This window comes from Nematolebias whitei, chromosome 3 (assembly GCF_014905685.2).
Source record: "Nematolebias whitei isolate Nwh7 chromosome 3, NemWhi1, whole genome shotgun sequence".
Lineage (NCBI taxonomy): Eukaryota > Metazoa > Chordata > Actinopteri > Cyprinodontiformes > Rivulidae > Nematolebias > Nematolebias whitei.
In genome coordinates, this window is record NC_056500.1 from 23,979,680 (window position 1) to 24,001,586 (window position 21,907).

At 40.3% G+C, this 21,907-nt stretch overlaps 1 protein-coding gene across 1 annotated transcript in view; it reads left to right on the forward strand.

The window, feature by feature from the left end:
- eps15l1a (epidermal growth factor receptor pathway substrate 15-like 1a) overlaps positions 1-21,907 on the forward strand; it is an 84,969-nt gene that overhangs the window by 36,545 nt on the left and 26,517 nt on the right. Inside the window, exons 12-21 of the mRNA XM_037674260.1 lie at positions 205-237; positions 3,597-3,669; positions 5,765-5,926; positions 9,500-9,697; positions 10,150-10,329; positions 12,134-12,239; positions 14,356-14,492; positions 14,579-14,642; positions 18,913-19,058; positions 21,449-21,542. Coding sequence (XP_037530188.1) covers positions 205-237; positions 3,597-3,669; positions 5,765-5,926; positions 9,500-9,697; positions 10,150-10,329; positions 12,134-12,239; positions 14,356-14,492; positions 14,579-14,642; positions 18,913-19,058; positions 21,449-21,542 — 1,193 coding nt within the window. The remainder of the gene's footprint in view (positions 1-204; positions 238-3,596; positions 3,670-5,764; positions 5,927-9,499; positions 9,698-10,149; positions 10,330-12,133; positions 12,240-14,355; positions 14,493-14,578; positions 14,643-18,912; positions 19,059-21,448; positions 21,543-21,907) is intronic.

A 21,907-nucleotide genomic window follows, 5' to 3' on the forward strand; every position in this document is an offset into this window, starting at 1 on the left:
TTTTTTTTTGCTTTGTTTTGCTTTTGTTTTTTTGAATGTCCAGAGGACCAGAATGAACTTTTTTGGATTCTTCAGATCATTTCTGTTTTTATTTCTACTTTTCCCACTCATCCATTCATCCATCTAACCTTCATTTGATCTGTGTATTTTATTTCTTATCCAACTGTTTTGCTTGTTTACCACTTATTCTCCATGCTGCGTCAGCACTCTTGCCTTTATCCAGTGGAATACACTCAGGTAAATGAGACTTCATGGCCTAAACTTTCCCTGAGACCCAGTCACCAGTGTTGACTCGCCACTTGTCTCTGGTCCTGACCGTAAACGGGCTTCACGTGTTCTGCTCCAACATATCACCTTGATGTTTTCAGCAGTCTTGTTGAGAATTTATTCACACTTTAGACACATCTCAGAATCAAAGTATTTAATTTTATAGCAACTGATAAAGATGAAAAAGAACTGTCTTTGCAAGCAGATTTTTTTTACCCACTGCATTTGAATTGGTTTTAAAAGTTTTAGCAAGTTTTTTCAACGTGTCTGCTTTTTCTTAAGCCCATATGTCACTTGGCTGCAACTTCTGGACACTAACTGTCAAACCCACGTCTCAGCTGAGACTTCTTCTCTACGGCCCTCACATTCACACTTCTGAGAACCTTGAAACGTTTGCAGTAGTAATTATTTTTCAGGCGTGAGTACTAGAGGCAGGCAGTCTTGTTGCATGAATTTTGAACGTTTGAAAAATTTGTGCAACATTTTTTTCCTCTCAAAATCTCAGGGTTGTTTTGAAAATTGTTTAAGATTTATAAGGGGCGCCTCCAGCCTTTCTCGAGCAGTACGGCTGTATTTGGACTCCTGCAGGGAGCTTTGTTCTGACAAGAAACATGTCCAGGTCTAAAAACTGCACTGATTATAGTAATTGCTACAATACTGGTCTCAATTCCTAAAGTGTACTCCAGTAGATGAAATCATAAAAACAGGGGGCGGCTGCCAAGGTCAGCAACAAAATAATGTGCATTGCCAAGAATACAGGTTCAAAAGCTGTGCATGTGACAACAAGGTTGTGAAAACAAATTTAAAAACTAACCACATAAAAGGTGGCTGCTGGTTGCTAGAAATAGTTGGAAATGTGCCGATTTTCTCACAATTTTAAATGTCCAACTGGTCCTGAACAGTCTGGGCTGTGATTACGATTGGCTGCGTCACTACAGTTCTGGACTTGAACATTCTTCTAATAACATCTAGCTCTGGATTTCCTGATTCATGCTCAATAATCCAGGTAGAAAAATCTAACGAAGTCAAGTCAGGTTCTCTGGATGGTTTATTTTTCTCACCACAGACTCTTGTTCAGGCTGCTGTTGTTACGCCGTATTGTTTTGCATTATTAGTGTTTAGCGAATATCTTAGAAGTTTTGGCGTGCCATTTGGCATTCGTTTAACGTATATCTTAGATCCTTATATACTGTTTCTGTTTATATTTTTGCTATTTTTGGTGTAACTGGGATCCTGAGTACATAATTTCCTTCCACCTCATGTACCACATGTGATGTGAATAACAATAAACTTGAACTTTTTAATCAACGAAAAGAAACCGTCCAGAGGATTTGACTTAGCTTTGTTAGATCTAGCTCTGGACTTTCCCTGGGATTCTTCAAACTTCTTCTGTGTTTGACCATTTGTTGATCTGTTTCTTTCCCAAGATCATTTTGTTTTGTATAAAAGTTAGAAGTGATCTATTCTTCTTTGAATCTCAGTCAGTTTTTGGATGAAATGAGCAGCTGTCTTTGGATGCTTTGTTAGTCGAAACCAGGGCTCTGCAACCTTTGTCATCAAACGAGTCATTTCTGCTCCTATGAAACCTGTTTAGACAAAAATATGTTCCTTAAGTTTAAAATAAGGAGAACACAACCCATCGTTGTACAAATACTACCGGTATATATGAAGTCTTTACTTTTTATACCATACTTTGATTTTATAACATAACAAATGACCTTGTTTGCAAAAGGTATTTTTTTAAACTTCTTTAATAACTTTAATGCTATGAACTACTGCAGACAGCTGTGTCTGTTAGCAAAATATCTCTGAACTACTAAACAGATTTTAATGAAACTTTTAAGGATATACTTTATTGGATATTCTTATACAACTGATTAACTTTTGGAGTAAGTCCAATTCTAGATGGCTGCTGCAGCTAATCAATATTAGCAAACACAAAAACAGCTTTAACCCAGTCAGTTCATAATGGCTGCCACATTATTTCACAAATTTATTATTGTCACAATGTTCATAAGCACAATATCTATATCCCAAAGGCTTGCTTACACTGCAGTAAACATTGTCATTATATTTCAGGTACCATGCATTCATGTTCAGCTGCCAATAATATAATATATTTGGTTAATCCAACAGACTGGCCTCGATGCCTTCACCTGGTTTAGATGATGGTGATGTTGTCATCACAACATTAATCCTTGGTAGGTCTCCTGGGGAAAAATCTGCCATGCATTTATTTTTGTTCCTATTATTATTTATTTATTTAACTGTTTGTGCAGTCAATAAACACGATCATTCCTGACAAAGCCTAAAAGTCCTTCTAATTTTTTTTTTTGAGGGGGGTCAGAATATTTTTTTCAAAGGCAGTAATGTTACTGCCCTCTAGTGCTCCTTAGGGGGACATCAACCCTATTGAAATCCATTATAAATGCATTTTAATCCCATATTTATTATAACATAAATAATGTAAATGCTTTTATGTTTCAGTTATGTTTTGTTTGTTTGTTTTAGCTCTATCTACTTTAGACTTAGAGTGCATCTGGAAAGTATTCACAGCGCTTCACTTTTTCCACATTTTGTTATGTTACAGCCTTATTCCAAATTGTATTGAATTTATCTCTTCCCTCAAAATTCTACACACAATACCCCATTATGACAATGTGGAAAAATATTTTGAGATTTTAGCAAATTTATTAAGATAGGAAACCAAGAAATCACATTTACGTATTTACAGCCTTCAACAACAACAACAAAAAATACAAAAAAACAAGTGAAAGGACTGCATTATTTCCTGACACCCAATATTAAAAAAATAAAAACAAACAAAAATGAATGTTTGGCTGATTTTTACCCACGAGAATTAAACACATTGCAAACTTTTCTAATATTATGCAGCCCTGGGGCCACCACTAATCAAATTTAGCCAACAAAGTAACGATTCACAACTCTTACTCTGAGGGATAACGCACATTGCAAGATCTCACGAAATAACAAAAGGTCATGAGATTGTGCATAACATTATTTTCATGGTTTGAGCAAAACAGCTACAACTCTTGTCATTTGTCAACAGAAGAAAATCTCAGTCCAGACCTTTGGCCAGAATGGCAGCAGGTGATATGCATTCAACCAAGGAAACCTATGACTTTAATTTTATATAGTTGTGTATATATACTGTACAACATTAAGTTGTGTTATAATTTTCAAGCTTCAGGTCCGTATTGTTGCTCTTAATGTTTTCTAAGTGCAGAAGTGGATCCTTTGATGGTGGTTGTTTCAGAGCTTTAGTTAAAATGTGCATTTTATGAGCTGAATGCTTTTGTGTGGATCAGGGAGAAGTACACTCTGGAGCAGGACATCAGGGAGACAGAGGAGGCTGTCAGACAGAAGTCTGCAGAAGTGCAGGTCAGTCTACACACATTTCCTTTACATTTTAAAAGTAAAATCGGGGCTTTATCACAATATACAGCAGGGTTAGACATAAGGGCATTTTCCAGGTTGTCCAGTGGACAGCCTCTTGACAGATTCTGATTGTCCGACAAAAGGTTGTGTTGTCTGCAACCTTAATAGTAAATATGGCATAAAAAAAATCTCTTGAATAATGTAATTTAATAAGTATTATAGTATTGCATTACGGTATATATAAAGTTTACTATATACACATTTTCAGTAATGTCATGTCCAAGAGTGGCAGACTCTTTCAGAAGCTGCTGGAGTGGAACGTCCTTGTTCTCCTCTTCATCCTCTTCGTCCCCATCACACTTTAGAAGAGAGGCACATGCAGCATATAATGTTGCTCAAACATTTGTGAACCCTTTAGAATTTTCTATATTTCTGCATAAATATGTCCTAAAACGTCATCAGATTTTCACACAAGTCCTAAAAATAGATCAAGAGAACCCAGTTAAACAAATGAGACAAAAATATTATACTTGGTCATTTATTGAGGAAAGTGATCCAATATTACATTTTTGTGAGTGACAAAAGTATGTGAACCTTTGCTTTCAGTATCTGGTGTGACACCACCCCCCCCACCCCCCATGCAGCAATAATTGAAACTAAATGTTTCCAGTAACTGTTGATCAGTCCTGCTCACCAGCTTGGAGAAACTTTAGTCCATTCCTCTGTACAGAACAGCTTCAACTCTGGATGTTGGTGGTTTCTTCACATTAGCTGCTAACTTCAGGTCCTTCTGCAACATCTGGATTGGATTAAGGTCAGGACTTTGACTTGGCCATTCCAAAACATGAACTTTATTCTTCTTGAACCATTCTTTGGTAGAACGACTTGTGTGTTTAGAGTCATCATCTTGCTGCGTGATCCACCTTCTTTTGATTCAGTTCATGGACAGATGTTCTGACATTTTCCTTAAGAATTCTCTGATATAATTCAGAATTCATTGTTCCATCAATGCCGACAAGCCATCCTGGTCCTGATGCAGCAAAACAGGCCCAAACCATGATACCACCACCATGTTTCACAAATGGGATAAGGTTCTTATGCAGGAATGCAGAGTTTTATTTTCTCCAAACATAACACTTTTCATTTAAACCAAAAAGTTCTATTTTGGTCTCATCTGTCCACAAAACATTCTTCCAACAGTCTTCTGATTTGTTCACTTGATCTTTAGCAAACTACGAAAGAGCAGCAATGTTCTTTTTGGAGAGCAGTGGCTTCCTCCTTCAACCCTGCCATGCACAACATTGTTGTTCAGAGTTCTCCTGATGGTGGACTCATGAACATTAACATTAGTCAATGTGAGAGAGATTTTCAATTAGAAGTTGCCCTGGGCTCCTTTGTGACCTCGCCGACTATTATAAACCTTGCTCTTGAAGTGATCTTTGTTGGTCCACCACTCTTGGGGAGGGTAACAATTGTCTTGAATTTCCTCCATTTGTACACACAATCAATCTGACTGTGGATTGGTGGAGTCCAAACTCTTTAAAGTATAATATTTTTGTTTAATTTGCTTAACTGGGTTTTCTTTATCTGCTTTTAGGGCTTCTGTGAAAATCTGATGACGTTTTGGGTCATATTTATGCAGAAATATAGAAAAATATAAAGGCTTTACCACCACCGTAGTTTTAGTACTTTGTAGTTTGGTACTGTTGATGGAAAAAGTTTGCGTGGTAGTATTAACATTCTCACAGCAGGTCAGAAGTTCTTGTATAATTACACACACTGTCACGCAACATTCCTTATTGTACATCTCAACATGCCTTTTTGTAATTGTACACCGTTTGTACAAGAGAATCTGTCAATTAGATGCAGAAACTAAAAACATTAACATTCATAACTGAAATTTGTTATATAGTCATTTTTGAGTTTGCATGAGAAAAAGCCTTTGACATCACAAATCCAACTGACATATTGTCATTGTGACAATTTGTCTTCATTAGCATAGAGTCTGTTTAGTAAAGAATGCAGGAACTAGATTGTCCAAATCAAACACCTGACTATACCTGATATCTCTGAATATTTGTGTGTTTTCATGACTCAGGAGATGCAGAATGACCTGGACAGAGAGACCATCAGCCTGCAGGAGCTGGAGGCTCAAAAACAAGATGCTCAGGATCGCTTGGAGGAGATGGACCAGCAGAAACATAAACTGGAAGACATGCTGAACGAAGTGCGCATGAAGTGTCAGGAGGAGTCTCAGATGGTGAGGAAACCAGAACAAACGCTTTGTGATCAGAGGTAGTTTTAGCATGAATGGCCCTGGGCGAACACACCCCACCCCTCCAACACACACATACAAGTGCCACCTTCCCCCCCAGTAGTCATGCATCAACTACATAATGCAGAACTGGAGTGGGTACAGTGCATCACCTTGGCATATGCCACATTTCATGCTGATATGTGCAATTGGCTTTGAATTGACCTCTAGAGTTGTTTTCCACATTCCCGTTAAGTTATTGATAAAGGCTCTTAGTGTCCTGTTGATGCTGTATAGTTTCAAATACTCCGGTATTCATGTGTGTGACATTGAGTCATAGACTTTCCTTTAGTCAATCCAAGCTGTGCACCAGTTTGTGTGTCTGGTCTTACAGTTTTGAGCTATGGTTCTGTCGACCAGTAGCTGGTGCTTGGCTCCCCTGGTGTTGGTGCCCATTCCCATCTGTTCCTCTCTTAGATGTTGACCCATGTACCTATTCATTTTAGCTACTATGATGCCTGATAGGAGCTTCCATGTTGTACAGAGGCAGGTGATTCACCAGTTGTTGGATGGGGTTGCCCCTTTCCAGGGCAATCAGGTTTCCAAATCATACACACTCCTCTCTGCTACTGCACCTTGAGGTCTTTTCCCTGAATACCACAAATGGACTAGAAGTCAAATCAAATTTATTTATAAAGCACATGTAAAAATGGCAGGTAGTTACCAAAGTGCTGAGCAATAAAAGACAATGGCAGCGATTAAAATAAAATAAAAAAATTAAAAAAAAAATTTTTAAGCATCAGAAGAAAATTAAATACTAAAACAACTCATAATGGATTTAAAGTCTGTGAAAACAAATGGGTTTTTAAAAAAGATTTTAAACCAGGAAGTGAAGAGACTTGTCTAATATTGGGGGGCAGATTGTTCCAAAGTTTAGGAGCCACGACTGAAAAAGCCCGATCTCTGAGCTTCAACCCCACACCTTATTGTCCTCAAGCTTCGTGAGAAACATCCTTTAGATGAGTAGTGTTGAACACAAGTAAAAAAAAGTCTAGTGGTGATGTTTTTTTCTCTATAAACACAAATAGTGCCGATCTGAGGCTGTGTATTGAAATGCATTAAAGTTAAAATGTCTTTTAAACCCACAGCTGAATTTACACAGACGTGGTGAGAAACATGCTTTAAATGGAATTAAAGTAAGGAAATATAGATGAAACGTTGCTTTTTTGTATACTAGTGAAACACCCACACCTCCCTCCACCCTCATTCACCCCACTCTGGGCCCCTGAGCAAGGCCCTTAACCCTCCATCATCTGCTCCCTAAGCAGGTCTCTCTTGAAAATGAGTTCTCGTGGCTCAGTGACACTACCTGGATAAATAAAGGGTAAATGAAAAAATAAAATAGTGTGCACAGTGTGTGTGCGTGCGCACACACACACACTGTGTCCTCCCCACATTACAGATGCTTCTGACGCCCTTGAATTCAAGTTATGCGATTTAAACAATGTGAAACATATTGCATGTTCTTAAAGTTGAAATTGAATACATCAGGTTTCATTTTTATTTATTTATTCAACACCACAAACTGTATGTCACACACATACTGATAAGAAAACTGAGCACACTCTTAAAAACACATTAACCAAACTGTAAACTACATGAACTATATATCACATGAAATAGTTAGACTTCCAGACCTTGGTCTCATGAAATTTTGTCTGACTGGACCTCTTTAAATTGTAATTGAATACTCCTGGACTAGACCATCCCTTTAGTATCGGAGAAGACATGACATCATCACACTGTTTCACAACAAGACTTGGCTGTTTTAGTAAATCAAAGAAAATAATCAGTGCTGACATTTACATGTCCATGAATCAACAACTGCAGCTTCTTACCAGCAATAAAATGTATCAAATCAAATAATACTTTGGTCCCATTTCAGATGGACACCTAATAATTAGTCTGTAAAAGCTTACAGATCAGAATGGTCTTCAATGTAATTAAAGTGTTCTTGTCTTTTAGTTGCAATCAAGCTACACATGCTGGCATGGATGCACGTAACTTCACAGGAAGAGCTAAAAATAAATTTTATTATTATAGTACCCAAGGGAAATTACAAAATAAAAGCCTTAGATCTTTCTTTATTTTTTATTTGTAGAGCACAATTTAAAACAGATAAACTGTTATCAAAGTGCTTAACAGAAATGTAGCAAAACATAGGCAGCAAAACAAAAACATCATACAGAATTAAAATTACTGGAGCAATAACACACACTAATGATCACACTAAGGAAAAACAAGCAGTAAAAATAAACGTCAATCATAAAACAACAGAATTTAAAATGCGGTAACACAGAACAAAATAAACTAACTCACACAGTATTAAACGCCAGAGCAAACAGGTGCGTTTTAAGGAGGGATTTGAACATCAGGAGGGAGGAGGCCTGCCTGATGTTGAGGGGCAGGTTGTTCCACAGGTTGGGACCTCTGACTGAAAAAGCTCGATCCCCTCGGAGCTTCAGGCGTGATTTTGGAACGACCAAAAGAAGCTGGTCCGATGATCTCAGGGCCCGAGACGGAACATATGGTTCCAGGAGCTCGGAGAGGTAGAGGGGTGCGAGGCCATTTAGGCACTTATATGTCAGGAGGAGAATCTTGAAGTCGATTCTGGATCGCACAGGAAGCCAGTGAAGGGAGGACAGAACAGGTGTGATGTGCTCAGACCTACGTGTACCAGTTAAAAGCCGAGCAGCTGCATTTTGGACGAGCTGGAGACGTGAAATGGACGCCTGACTGACCCCAGCATAAAGTGAGTTACAATAGTCCAGGCGGGTTGTGATGAAGGCATGGACTAATGTTTCAAGGTTGGGTCTGGATAACACTGGCTTGAGCTTAGCTACCTGCCGCAGTTGGAAAAAACTTTTCTGCAGAACTGAACTGATCTGTTTGTCAAACTTAAAATCCGAGTCAAAGACCACCCCGAGATTTCTAACAGTGTGCTTGAGATAGGGCTGAAGTGAGTCCAGGTTTGCAGGATCTGAGGAGGCAGCTGAGCTAGGACTAAAGACGATGACTTCAGTTTTCTGGTCGTTAAAACTGAGAAAATTTGAAGTCATCCATGCCTTAAAGGTGGATGGAGGTTATACTGTTTTTACATCATGATCTGTGGTTTTTTTGTTTGTTTGTTTTTCCACACAGATGATTCAAACAAGCGGACAGGTCTTGAAACGTTTGCATGTTATTCTGAACCAGCCGTGCTTCCTTTACTGTAGAGTGTTCAGATTAGATCTTTCTCTGCTTCTGTTGTTAGCAAGGGACAGGTAAATAAAAGCTATACCTGCACTGGGAGTGGTGATCACCTATGACTGATGTTTGTGTGTTGATTCACTTCACTCATCTAAAACATCTGAACCAAATCATCACAGTACACATGTGTACCGGCACACCTCTAGTACAGAAATACTACCTTTGGCTCAAAATCCATCAGTAATTCTGGACGTTTAAGTAAGTAGATTTTAAATGACAGTTTTGGCATCAGGGAATTTCAAACTCTTTTCTTCCTTTTTTTGCATGTAGATCTCAACTCTTCAGAGCCAAATTCACTCGCAGGAGTCAGACCTTCTGTACCAGGAGGAAGAGCTTAGTCAAGCAAAGGCCAACCTAGACAGGCTGCAGCAGGAGGAGAGTCAGCTGGAGCAGAGCCTTGCTGCTGGCAAGATCCAATTAGAAACCATCATCAAATCTCTGAAGTCCACCCAGGATGAGATAAACCAGGTAGGACTCATAGAACAATTTTTGTTTGGGTTTTTATCCACTATATGTCTGACAGCTGAAGCTCAGACCAAACTGGGTACAGCATGGCAATGTTACCAAACACAGTGGCTAATCTACAACAAAACTGCTCCAAAAGAACAGAACCAAGGTGTTGTAATGGTCCAGTCAATGTCCAGAATCTTAGCCAGTTGGTGTGTGGTGGACTGAGAGTTCCAGGTAAGCAGGTAAAGTCCAAAATGTTTGGTTTGACCTTCAGAGTCTGTCTGCTGGGTTTTCCACTCTTGGGAAGACTCTCAGCTGTCTGAAATGTTTTCCATGTGTCAGTAGTCTTTCTCTCTGTAGAATGACGGACTTCGGATACAGATGTTTTAAAATGACCTTTCCCAGACTGATGAGCAGCAACAGTTGTTTCGCTGAGGTTGTTGATTTATCTGCTTGTGTGTGTTTTACAGGCTCGCAGCAAGTTGTCCCAGATTCAGGACAATCAACAGGAAGTGTCTAAAAGCATTGAGCAGTACAACAGCACGTTGAATGGAACCCACGGAGGCAGCATGACCAACCTGGCTGACATGAGCGAGGGCTTCAATGACAGAGAGAATGAAGGGTTCTCAGCCCCACGGAGGCTCGGACAGGTTAGAGAGCAGGATTTTACATCCCTGTGATGACTGTGTCCTTCATCATTGCCTGAAACTCAGTGTGTGTGTGTGTGTGTGTGCGTGTGTGTGTGCGATTATCTGGAGCATTAGCAAAATATCTCACGAGCCACAGGCAGGATTTAATGAAACTTTCAAAAAGTAATTTTTTTTCATTCAACGTTTATTTAGCCAGGTCCCATTGAGCCTCGAGGACTCATTTACAAGAGAGACCTGATTTCAACAAAGAATGATGACAACAATGGACAACAGCGACAACAATAGACAAATGTAAAAAAAAACATACAGATTAATAAAAAGGCATACAGATTATTGTTGATAATTGTTGCATGTATATCTACACCTACCTAATCAACTGAAATCTCATTTTTGTATCTTTTAATGCTGTAAACCTAACAGACTGTTAGACTTGTCAATTCAATTTAACTCAGTTTATGTATATAGCGCCAAATCACAACAAAGTTGTCTCAGTTGTCCCAGTTAGTAGGTTGTATACAGCCGTACAGACTGGGATGGAGACATGGACTTTGAGTTCTGTTACCCTCCCCAGTCTAAATAATTTACTTTTGAAGTCAAGTAAAGATGGCTGCCATAGCTAATTGACTTCAGTCAACACATAAATGTCTATTACCCAGCCAGTTTTACAGATATTGAGATGAACTTTGGTGTGGTAGTAATTGACATCTTACTATATTTCTGGAGGTTGTGTATAACATAACTTTCAATGTTTAACCAAAACAATTGGAAACTCCATAATGCTGATGAAAATTCTCAGTCATCCAGGACACGATGAATCTGATGATTGAACGATGATCTACATATGTGTGTGTGTCTTATCTCACTCAGCCTTATAACCTGAATCTCTCACTCACTGCTCTTTGAATTGAGAAAGCCTCAGATGAAGAGCGAATCGTCTTCTGTTACAAATAAAGTCCAGTTGTTTTTGTATTGAACGCTTTTTTGAAACTCCATAATGGTTTGAACATGATATGATCTTAATCAAACTCTGGTATAAATGGCAGCGTTCAACATGTTCCCTCAACAAATACTTAACCTTTAATCCTGATTCTATGTCTGTAGCAACACCTGGCTGCTGGCCAGACTTTCACTTCCTGGGGCATCAGTAATAAATATAAGTGCTAAGTGTTGTCATCATTGTATGTTCCCATACGATGATGAAATATGTCATCTACACCCAGGTGGAGCAGTGGGCAGCTATGTAGGCACCCAGGGAGCAATTAGGGATTAGGTGTCTAAATAATAACGGATCATCATTTGATTGTCTTATCAGTTTTAAAAATTTATCCATCCATTTTCTTTACCCAGTTTTCTGCTCAGGGTTCCCGAGCAAACTGGTGTCCATATCTAGCAGTCACTGTGTAAGACGGGGGACACCTGGACAGGTCTCCAGTCCATCACAGGGACACATAGAGACAAACGAGACAAACAACCATTCACATTCTCACTCACACCTAGAGACAATGTAGAGTTACCAATGAACCTAACAGAGATTTTGGGTCTGTGGGAGGAAACCCTGTGCACAGGGAGAACATGTAAACTCCACACAGAAAGGCCAGGAGGCAATTCCGTGCCCTTCTTGTTGTGAGGCGACAGCTCTAACCACTGTTCCACCTTGCTGCCCATCTAAAATAGCTAAAACCATTCTATAAGAAAGTATGTTTTCTAACCAGCTGAAAACATGGCAGGAGTCCAGCTGTAAAATGTCCTTTATCTCAATGGAAGATGGTTCAGGCTGATCTTTCTGTCTTTTTTCATTTTACAGGAGGATTCATTTAAAGTAAAGTCATCAGTGTTCAACAGCCATCCTCAAGAACCTCACACGGACCCCTTCCACTCAGAAGACCCTTTTAAAACAGACCCATTCAAAGGTAGTTACCAACTTTGCTTCTGTCTCCTGCCTTTGTGTTGTTGGCTTTCCTCTCTTGTCCAGATTCACTATTACACTATTGCACTGTGCATGATATCTGCACCATCTTTTATTCTTCATTAGCTCTTCCTAATTGTTTTCTCCTTGTGTCTTTTTCACAAGGCAGTCAGTACAATTATTTTTAGCAAGTTAGTCTAATTTTTTGATCCCCACAGATGTCTTGCCATATTCTCTGATCCATCATGACCAATTTTATTTCAGGAATGGAAAGTCATGTATCAACCATAAGCCTGTTGCTGGTTGTCCTCTTCCTGTTTGAACAATTAACCTGAGACCAGCAGCAACTTAGTCAACGTGTCCTCTGTGTCTGCTAATATTTGGCATCAAGTAATGTTGTACGCCCCACTGGTAAGAGCTGTGCCCAACATTTAAACAGTTAAACTAGACAATGAGGCCAACATTTCAACAAAATAAAGAGCCCACCATTTAATTGATTATAAAAATAGAACATGGTTCTCTGAGATGTGATTCACCAAGGCGGTGCACTCTGTTCTGTTGACAGGGCGGGGCGCCCTCCTTGAATAATGGTAGAGGAAACACTGTCTTCTCGTGTGGAACCAACTACCAGTTAAAGTCCATGAGGCTGACACCTTGTCTACTTTTAAAATTAGGCTCAAGGCTTTTTGATAAATCCTATAGTTAGGGTTGGCTTGGGTTTCCTGAGCTATCCCTTAAGCCCCCAGTATACTCCCGCGTACGTCCATACGCAGAGGTACGCACGTACGTACGCAAAGGTACGTGCGTACCCCCCAGGGCATGTCCGTGCAAAGCTCAGTTTTTACGACCGCATACGCGTACGCGGTGTCGCACAATAAACTGCCCGGCGACGGACTGTTTTGTATGCAACACCAATGTATTAAATTCCCCTTCTTCATCCCTGATCTGGCCTTTTCTTTAGTTTTTTTTGCCAAGAGGCAGAGATCTCTCTCCTCCGTTGACTTCATGACTGAAATGGTGAGAAATGAAGGAATTTGTCACGAGCGAATTAAACTCAGGTCCAGCATGGCTGCGGGAGCATCTGGAGATTTCCTGGTGGGCTGTTCTGTTGTGCTAGCGCTCCGTTTTTTTTAAGATCTTTTTATGAACAACATATAAACACAGAACACCGCTGAGGCTGCCAGCGCTCGTTTTTTTTTTTTTTTCCTGACCTGTCCATCAATCCAGTAGGCGTGTCAGCAAATGACCAATCAGCGACCTCAATTTGTCCCGAAGGTAAACGCCCCTTGTCTGTGAAGCTGCTCTGCAGCTGCTCGGGGTGTACGCTGGAGTACGAAATCTGAACCCGCTGCGTACAGTATACGCGTACGTACACGTGAACGGACGTACGCGGCAGTATACTGGGGGCTTTAGTTCTGCTGCTAAAGGTTTAGACTGCTGGAGGACAAATTGACCATATTTCCTCATTCTTCTGCTGTCTTTACTTGCTCTACAATACCTGCTTGTATTTGTAATTATTTCTATTTTAACATGTTTTTTTGTCTTTACTCCAATAGAAAGTTTTGTTTCTCCTTCCTGTCCTTTTTTAAACCCCAGCCAGTCGAAGCAGATGGCTGCTCGTCCTGAGCCTGGTTCTGCTGGAGGTTTCTTCCTGTTAAAAGGGAGTTTTTCTTTTCCACAGTTTCTTTTGTGCTTGCTCAGGATGGGAGACTGTGATGAAGTGAAGATTCAACACAATCTGCTGGCTTCCTTAGATAGATAACTTTTACTAATTGGCCTTTATAATGTATGTGAATGTTTCTGTACAGTGCCCTGAGATGACTTCTTTTGTGACTTGGCTCTATATAAATAAACTGAACTGAAATAAATAAACTGAATCTAAAAAGCACTGATTAGTCTTTATTGAAGGATCTGTTCGCTTATCTTTGTTGAGATGTAGCAGAGAGCTGTATGAATGTGTGTGTGGAGGTAAATGAGGGCACAGATTGTGTTGTAAAGATCTTTGAGTATCTTGATTAGATAGAAAGGTGCAGATAAGTACAGTCCATTTACCATTTGTACTAGAGTTTAAAACATCCAGTGAGTGGTTGAAGTTTTATTCTTCATTATTTCTGCTTCAGATCCTTTTGGGGGAGACCCGTTTAAAGACACAGATCTATTCAAGACTTCATCAGAGGACTTCTTTAAGAAGACCACCAAAGTGGATCCTTTCTCCACACCAGACCCCTTTAGTAAAAGTGCCACCCTGCCCTCCAAGGTAATGCAGCAATACTTATTCTGCCTTTACTCTAAAAATTATCATTGTTTAGGAAGTTTGAACTAACGTGTTCTTGTTTTTGGCAGCAAACCAGTTACTTTACAAGCACTGACCCATTTTCTTCAAGCCACTCTAAACCCAGAGGACCAGGTAGGATTTCTGTTTGAACACACCTGTAGACATATTTTTAGGTGGGAGTGTGGGGGGTGTCATGTTTTTGTTTAAACCTGAGTTATAAATTATAAATTTGCTGGGGTTTGTGTAATTAGTCCTAAAACATCTTTGCCTAGTTTGCAGCTGGTTTTGGTTCTGCTGAGATCTTAATTTAAGACTTCTGTCCTTCTGTTCCATTTCCTGTCATCTTAAAGAGATATTTCAGAGTGGCTCCTCTGTTGCACCGGGTGGTGGAACTCACCAGGATCCGTCACTCTGTGTTTCTTTAGACAAGAAAATAAAAATAAAAAAAAGAAAGACCTACATACCTCTGTTCTTCTCCACAGTGCAACTCCTCTACTTGAATATGTTGCACCAAAAACATAAAGGTTTACTTCATTCTGGATTCAATTATAGTCCAAAAAACACTCATCTTGAAAACGACAAACATTCACTATTCAAATCCCTCAGAGACGGGGGACATCGAAGTACCGCCTGTTCTTTTTACGAGTGTGTGACAGAGACACTACCTTTTAGTTGTGTTCAGGCACTGCAGGAAGCTGTGAGGGAAAACTTTTATTTGAAGTATCCTGATGCATGCTCAATAATCAATAATAAATAAACATTTTACAAGACTGAAGAAGTCTTTCGGATGAAAGAAAAAACATTTCTACAATTTTTTGTTTTTGAACTTGTCCAGAGGACCTGACTTAACTTTTTTAGACTTTTCTTCAAAGCTTCTCTCTCCCCTTGCAGCACGGTCCCGCTATCATTTGTGTCTGTACTACTGCCACGCAAACTATTTCAAGTGGAGGACACATCTTTTGGGATAACTTCACCAACATCATGCTGACTGCATGAAGGGCGGCTGTGGCTGAGTGGTTAGAGCAGTCGTCCTCCAATGCAAGAGTTGGGGGTTCGAATCCACCAGCAGTCACATGTCGAAGTGTCTCTGGGCAAGTCACTGAACCCCTCATAGCCTCTGATGTGTGTCCCATCAGTGTATGAATGTGATCTAAAAGCATTGATTAGTCTCTTTAGAATGATTTGTTCAATTAGCTTTGTAGAGATCTAGTAGAGTGCTGTATGAATGGGTAAATGAGGCACAGATTGTAGTGTAAAGCGCTTTGAGTATCTTGAAATAAGATAGAAAGGCGCTATATAAGTACAGTCCATTTACCATTTACCATGAGTTGACAGAGGAGAGGGCAAGCCCTGGAGTCCATCTTAGCACCAGCAAACTGTTTTTTTTTCCCTTTTACTTTACGTTTGTTTCTCTACTTTTTATTTTTATACTAGCCCATTAGGTTATGCTCCTCATCATTCACATTTGAGAGTCAGAGTCAGAGATTCTTTATTGCCACAATAATTTATTGCACCACATGTGGTACATGTGGTGGAGCGAAATTATGTACACAGGGTGCCAGTTACATCCAACAATAAAATGTATAAGAAAAACAAACTAAATATACACTAAGCACTAATAGCATAAAAAACATTATGTCGAACACCAGCACAAACATGAAGATGAATCTTTGTGAGCAGATGAGCACGCATGAACACATCAACATGAAACAGATCAGCAGCAACATTGAAACAGATCAGCAGCAACATGATGCAATTTTTTTCACAGTGATTGTTCTGGTTAGATTCATGAGTCTAACAGCCTCAGGGTAGAAGCTGTTCCTCAGTCTAGTGTTTCTACACTTAATGCTCCTCAACCTCCTTCCTGAGGGGAGTGGGGCAAAAAGTGTGTGTGCTGGGTGAGTGGGGTCCTTCATGGTGCAGGCGGCCCTCTTCCTGCATCTAGAGGTGTAGATGTCTGTGATGGTGGGAATGCTGACTCCAACAGACTTTTGTGCAGCCTTCACCACTCTCTGCAAAGCTTTTCTTTCTGCAGCTGTGCAGCCTCCATGCCACACGTTGATGCTGGAGCACAGGATGCTCTCCACTGCACACCTGTAGAAGGAGGTGAGGACTGAGCTTCCCAGACCAGCTCGCCTCAGCCACCTGAGGAAGTAGAGCCTCTGATGAGCTTTCTTGATCAGGCTGGTGGTGTTGTTGCCCCAGCTGAAGTTGTCATTCATGTGTACACCCAAGTACTTGTAGCTGGAGACCACTTCCACTGCAGATCCTCTTATGTTCAGGGGGGTGTAGGTGTGTTTGTTCCTTCTGAAGTCCACAGTCATCTCCTTTGTCTTCTTCACATTGATGTGAAGGTTATTCTCTATTCTCCAGCTTTCCAGGTGTTCCACCTCTTGCCTGTAGCTGGACTCATCATTGTTTGTGATGCATCCCACCACCTCTTTTTCATCTGCAAACTTTACAATATGACAGCCTGGATAGGTAGCTGCACAATCATACGTGAGCAGAGTAAACAGGAGGGGGCTCAACACACATCCCTGAGGAGAGCCAGTGCTAAGGGTTATGGTGGAGGAGGAGAAGTTGTGGATCTTCACTCACTGGTTTATTTGTTAAGAAGTCTAGTACCCAGTTGCAAATGGAGGGGCTTAGTCCTAGTGTGAATAGTTTGTCCATCAGGGTTTGGGGGATCATGGTGTTGAAGGCAGATGTGAAGTCCACAAAGAGCATACGGATGTAAGAGTTTTTCTGCACCAGGTGGTTGAGCGCAGTGTGGACCACAGAGCAGAGGATGACATCTGAGACCTGCTGTAAAAATCACAAACAGGGCTGAACTTACTTGGAAGATGTGTCCATTGTGGCTAGACGTTGCTCTGGACTCCTGTCTTTCATCTCGCCCGACAAAACTGTTTTAGTTCATCTGTAAAGAGCAAAAACACCCTGTGTGGTGCATGGGTGTTACAAAACAGCAGAGCCCCATGCATGTAGGCTGAAGAATTGACTGCTCAAGGGCTTATTACTGCTGACTCCTGCTGGCTTTACAGAAAGTATGGCAGGGCTGGCATATGGACCAGACCGCAGCAGCTTGATGGTCAACCATTTCAGTAAAAGTAAAACATGTTACAGCACCACACGCAGGCCTGTTATGGTTACTAGAGAACTTTGGGTTGTTTTCTGTGGATTACATGTGAATGAAAAGATTTCTAGAAACAGTGTTGTTTTTACAATGTTTGTTTTAGAAATAAATGAAATTATAAATAAAACATAATCCAATGTAGACAAGGCCTTAAAGGTGGAAGATCTCATGACATCCCTCCTGCTGTGGTACTTGTAGGTCAGGAGAGGACATGGTAGAGCCTAGGAACTTCAACCTGGTGACCCTCTCCACTTTCTCCTCAATTATGAGTAATGGCACAGTGTCTCTTTTGTGTCTTTTGCAAAAACTGCTCAACACACAGGAACACTCCAACATTAGAAAGAGTTTGGTTCAGTTTAGTTAGACTGTAAACCATAAATATTATTCCAAATGTTCATGACCTGCAGAAAAACAGTGGCTAGTTAATGGAATTTATGGTAAAATGGTAAATGGACTGTACTTATATAACGTCTTTCTATCTTATCAAGATACTCAAAGTGCTTTACACTACAATCTGTGTCCTCATTTACCCATTCATACAGCACTCTACTAGATCTTTACAAAGCTAATTGAACAAATCATTCTAAAGAGACTAATCAGAGCTTTATCACATTCATACACCGATGGGACACACATCAGAGGCAATTAGGGGTTCAGCGTCTTGCCCAGGGACACTTCGGCATGTGACTGCTGGTGGATTCGAACCCCCAACTCTTGCATTGGTGGGTATTCTCTGTAAGAATAGGTTCTGAGTGATTCAAGGATTCAAAGTGTTTATTGTCATGTGCACATCTGGAAACATGTTTCTCTGAGCAATGGCATTCTTACTTTGCTGTCCACATTGAATGTCAAGCAGAGAAAGAAACATATTTACAAATAAGAGGACACCTAAAGTACCAACAGAGCAGAATGTGCAAAATGTAACATCAAATCAGACAAAAAGATGAAAATGTTCAAAGAAGTTCAGTCAAATGACAGGAACATTCAGCTATTTAAGTCTGATGGCACTTGGAAAGAAGGAATTTTTGAATCTGGAGGTCGTGATTTCACACTTCTGTACCTCTGACCCAAGTCCTTCCCCGTGTCCACTATCAGCTCTTTTGTTTTGTCAGTGTTGAGGGTGAGGATGTTGTCCTCAAACCATGACACCAAGCTGGCCACCTCCCTCCTGTAAGCCGCTTTGTCCCCCCAATGATGGGTGACATTTAACTAAGAGTGCTATTTTATGTAGGCTTGTATGAAAAAGTTAATCATTGTGATTTGTTTCAGATCTCTTCAGCCCTTTAGACCCGTTTGGAAGCAGCTCATTCAGCAGCAGCACGAACACCTACTCTGGGTTTGCAGACTTCAGCCACATGTCCAAACCCAAAGACTCTTTTGAAGGACGGGCCAGCTGGCTGCCAGACTACCAGCAGGTAGGGTCCTAATCTTGTGGTGGGTATGGGGAGGGTGACAATAAGCTCAAAGTACTTTCGCTGTGCAGGTATTTAGATTCAAGATTTTTAAAAAATGGAGAACAGAAGTAGAACATCTCACCCTCAATATAAATATGAGTAAAGTTTTCAGCGTTCAGCCTTTTGTGATGTCTCAATAAACCAGTTTTCATCTCAACTGGCATTTTGTTTTCAAATTGGGGCCAAGGCCACCATTGCCCACCCCCAGCCTCCTACTCTGCACCTGGTGGCAGATACAATTGCTCCCTCCACTTTCCAGGAACCATTACTCTGTGCTGTCTCAGGCAAGCAAAAAAAAAACCTAACTCTGTTCTTCTACGCAGTGCAACTGAAGGACTGAACTTCTGAACTTCTCACCCTATCTCTAAGGGAGAATCCAGCTACCCTGCAGAAAAAACTAATTTTGACTGCTTACATCCTCATTCTCAATCTTTCTGCCACTACCCAGAGATCCTGGCCATAGGTGCAAGTAGGAACATAGACAAACTGGTAAAAGTAGAGCTTCTCCTTGCTGCTCAGCTCCCTCTTCACCACAACAGACTGGAACAAAGTCTGCAATAATGCAGAAGCTACACCGATCTGTCCGTCGATCTCGTGCTCCATTCTTTCCTCACTGTGAACAAAACCTCAAGATACTTGAACTCCTCCACTTGAGGCAGAACCTCACTACCATCTTAAAAGAGGGCAGTCTACCCTTTACTGACAGAGGACCATGGCCTCAGGTTTCCAAGTCCTGATCCTCATCCTAGCTACTTCACACTCTGCTGCAAACCTCTTCAGTGAGAGCTGGAGATCATGGCATGATGATGCCATCTGGACCACATCATCCTCAAATAGCAGAGATGGAATCCTGAGACCTCCAAAGCAGACTCCCTCCACCTCCTGGCTGCACCGAGAAATTCTGTCCATCCCTGTTCTGAACATATATGGACAAATACCATAAAACAAATATCTTGATGACGTTTGACAGCCCTTGTGAAATCCAACTCCCACCTTGAAGGGGGTCTATCTTACTGTCTGCAATGCAAACAAAACTCTTACACCACTTGTAAAGGGACTGAATGGCCTGAAGCAACGGACTCCCAATCCCATACTCTCAGAGTATCACCCCCCCCCCCACCCCCCCCACCCCCCCCCCCCCCCCCCCCCCCCCCCCGCAGTGTACCTACAGGAACACAGTAACATGCTTTCTCCAAGTCCACAAAACACATGTAGACTGGATGGGCAAACTCACATGACCCCCTCGAGGACCTTAGTGAGGTTAAGGATCTGGTTCAGTGTTCCACAATCAGGATGGAACCCACATTGGTCCTTCTGAATTTGAGGTTCGACCATCCAGTGGACTCTCTTCTCTATTTATGAGAAAATTTACAGACCATCGCCAAATATAAAAAAATAATCTTCAGTCTCCATAATGACTAATCCTTTCAGATCAACAGGTGGACAGAACCAGCACCGCAATACATCATTTTATTTTATTCTTTTAACTTTGATTGTGTTTTTGTCTGCTTCTGCCAAAAAATTATTTCCTATATTGAGATTATTTACTTAATCTGTGATCTATAATCTATAAGTCTCTACCTTATGTCTGTCTATCTTTCTATTTGTTTGTCTGACTGTCTATGGGCCTGTATGTCTGTCTGTCTGTCTGTGTGTCTGAACAGACTGATAGTTCTTGTTGTGTTTGTGAAGGTCTCCCAGCCTTCAGGGCCATCTTGAAGGTGACTGAGTCCAGAGGTTAATCAGTTGGTAAAGGACATTCAGTGATCATTTTCTGACAGTTGGACTAAAATAATTTAAAGATGTCACAGCAGCTTGTGTTAAATCTGACTTGTGATTGGTTTGTTGTGTTTTTAGTTTTTTCTTCAGATGATCCAGATGATCATGGTTAAATAAACAGCTCTGTCTTTCATTTGGATCTCCAGCTGTTGGATGTTGTCTTTTTGTCTCCAGTTTAGCAATGGTTTAGATAATTTTAACTTTTAGTCACAGTTGTACATTTTTTAGCTTTTTGCAACTGTTGGTCTAATTGCAGTTTCTATCTACAGTTTCGCAAAAAATTGCACTTGCAAATTGGTGATAATAGCATTTTTTTTTTGTTATGATTTAGCTGACTTGAACCTTTAGCCACAGTTTTGATCGTTTGAATTTATTAGCAACAATTGTGCTAGTTTTAGCTTTATCTACTTTTCTGATGATTTTAACTTCTGGTCTGTTTATTTTAACTTTAAAATCTGTGACCATGTCATTTTCCAACATCATCCAACCAAGTCATTGAGCACTCTGCATTCTCACTGTGATTTCACAGGAACTGCATTTTCTCTGGATATTTATAATTTGTTTTTGTGCAGGCAGTGTTTGTGGACGACCCATTCAGCAGGAAAGGTGACATGCCAGCTCTGCCTCCAAAAAAGAGTATCCCTCCAAGACCTTTACCGCCCAGTGGTGAGTATGTCACTACTTTTTATGCAGGCTACAGAAAATGCACACATTTTGATTGTTTGTTGAAGCAATTAACTATTAATTAAATGTTGTTTGTGTAATTGACTGCTTATTTTTTTCAACCCTAATGAAAATGTTTGTTACAGAAACATTTTTCTTTTTGACTGATGAAAATGATTCTGACTGTAGTTGACTCAATCCATTTTAAATTTGACACACACAAAAAAAAAAAAATCTCTACCATTTTCAATAATAAAAGTCAAGTCAGATTTATTTATAAAGCACATTTAAAACATGAATTGTTACCAAAGTGCTTAACAAAAAGATCACAGCATCTATATATATATGTATATATATGTATATATATA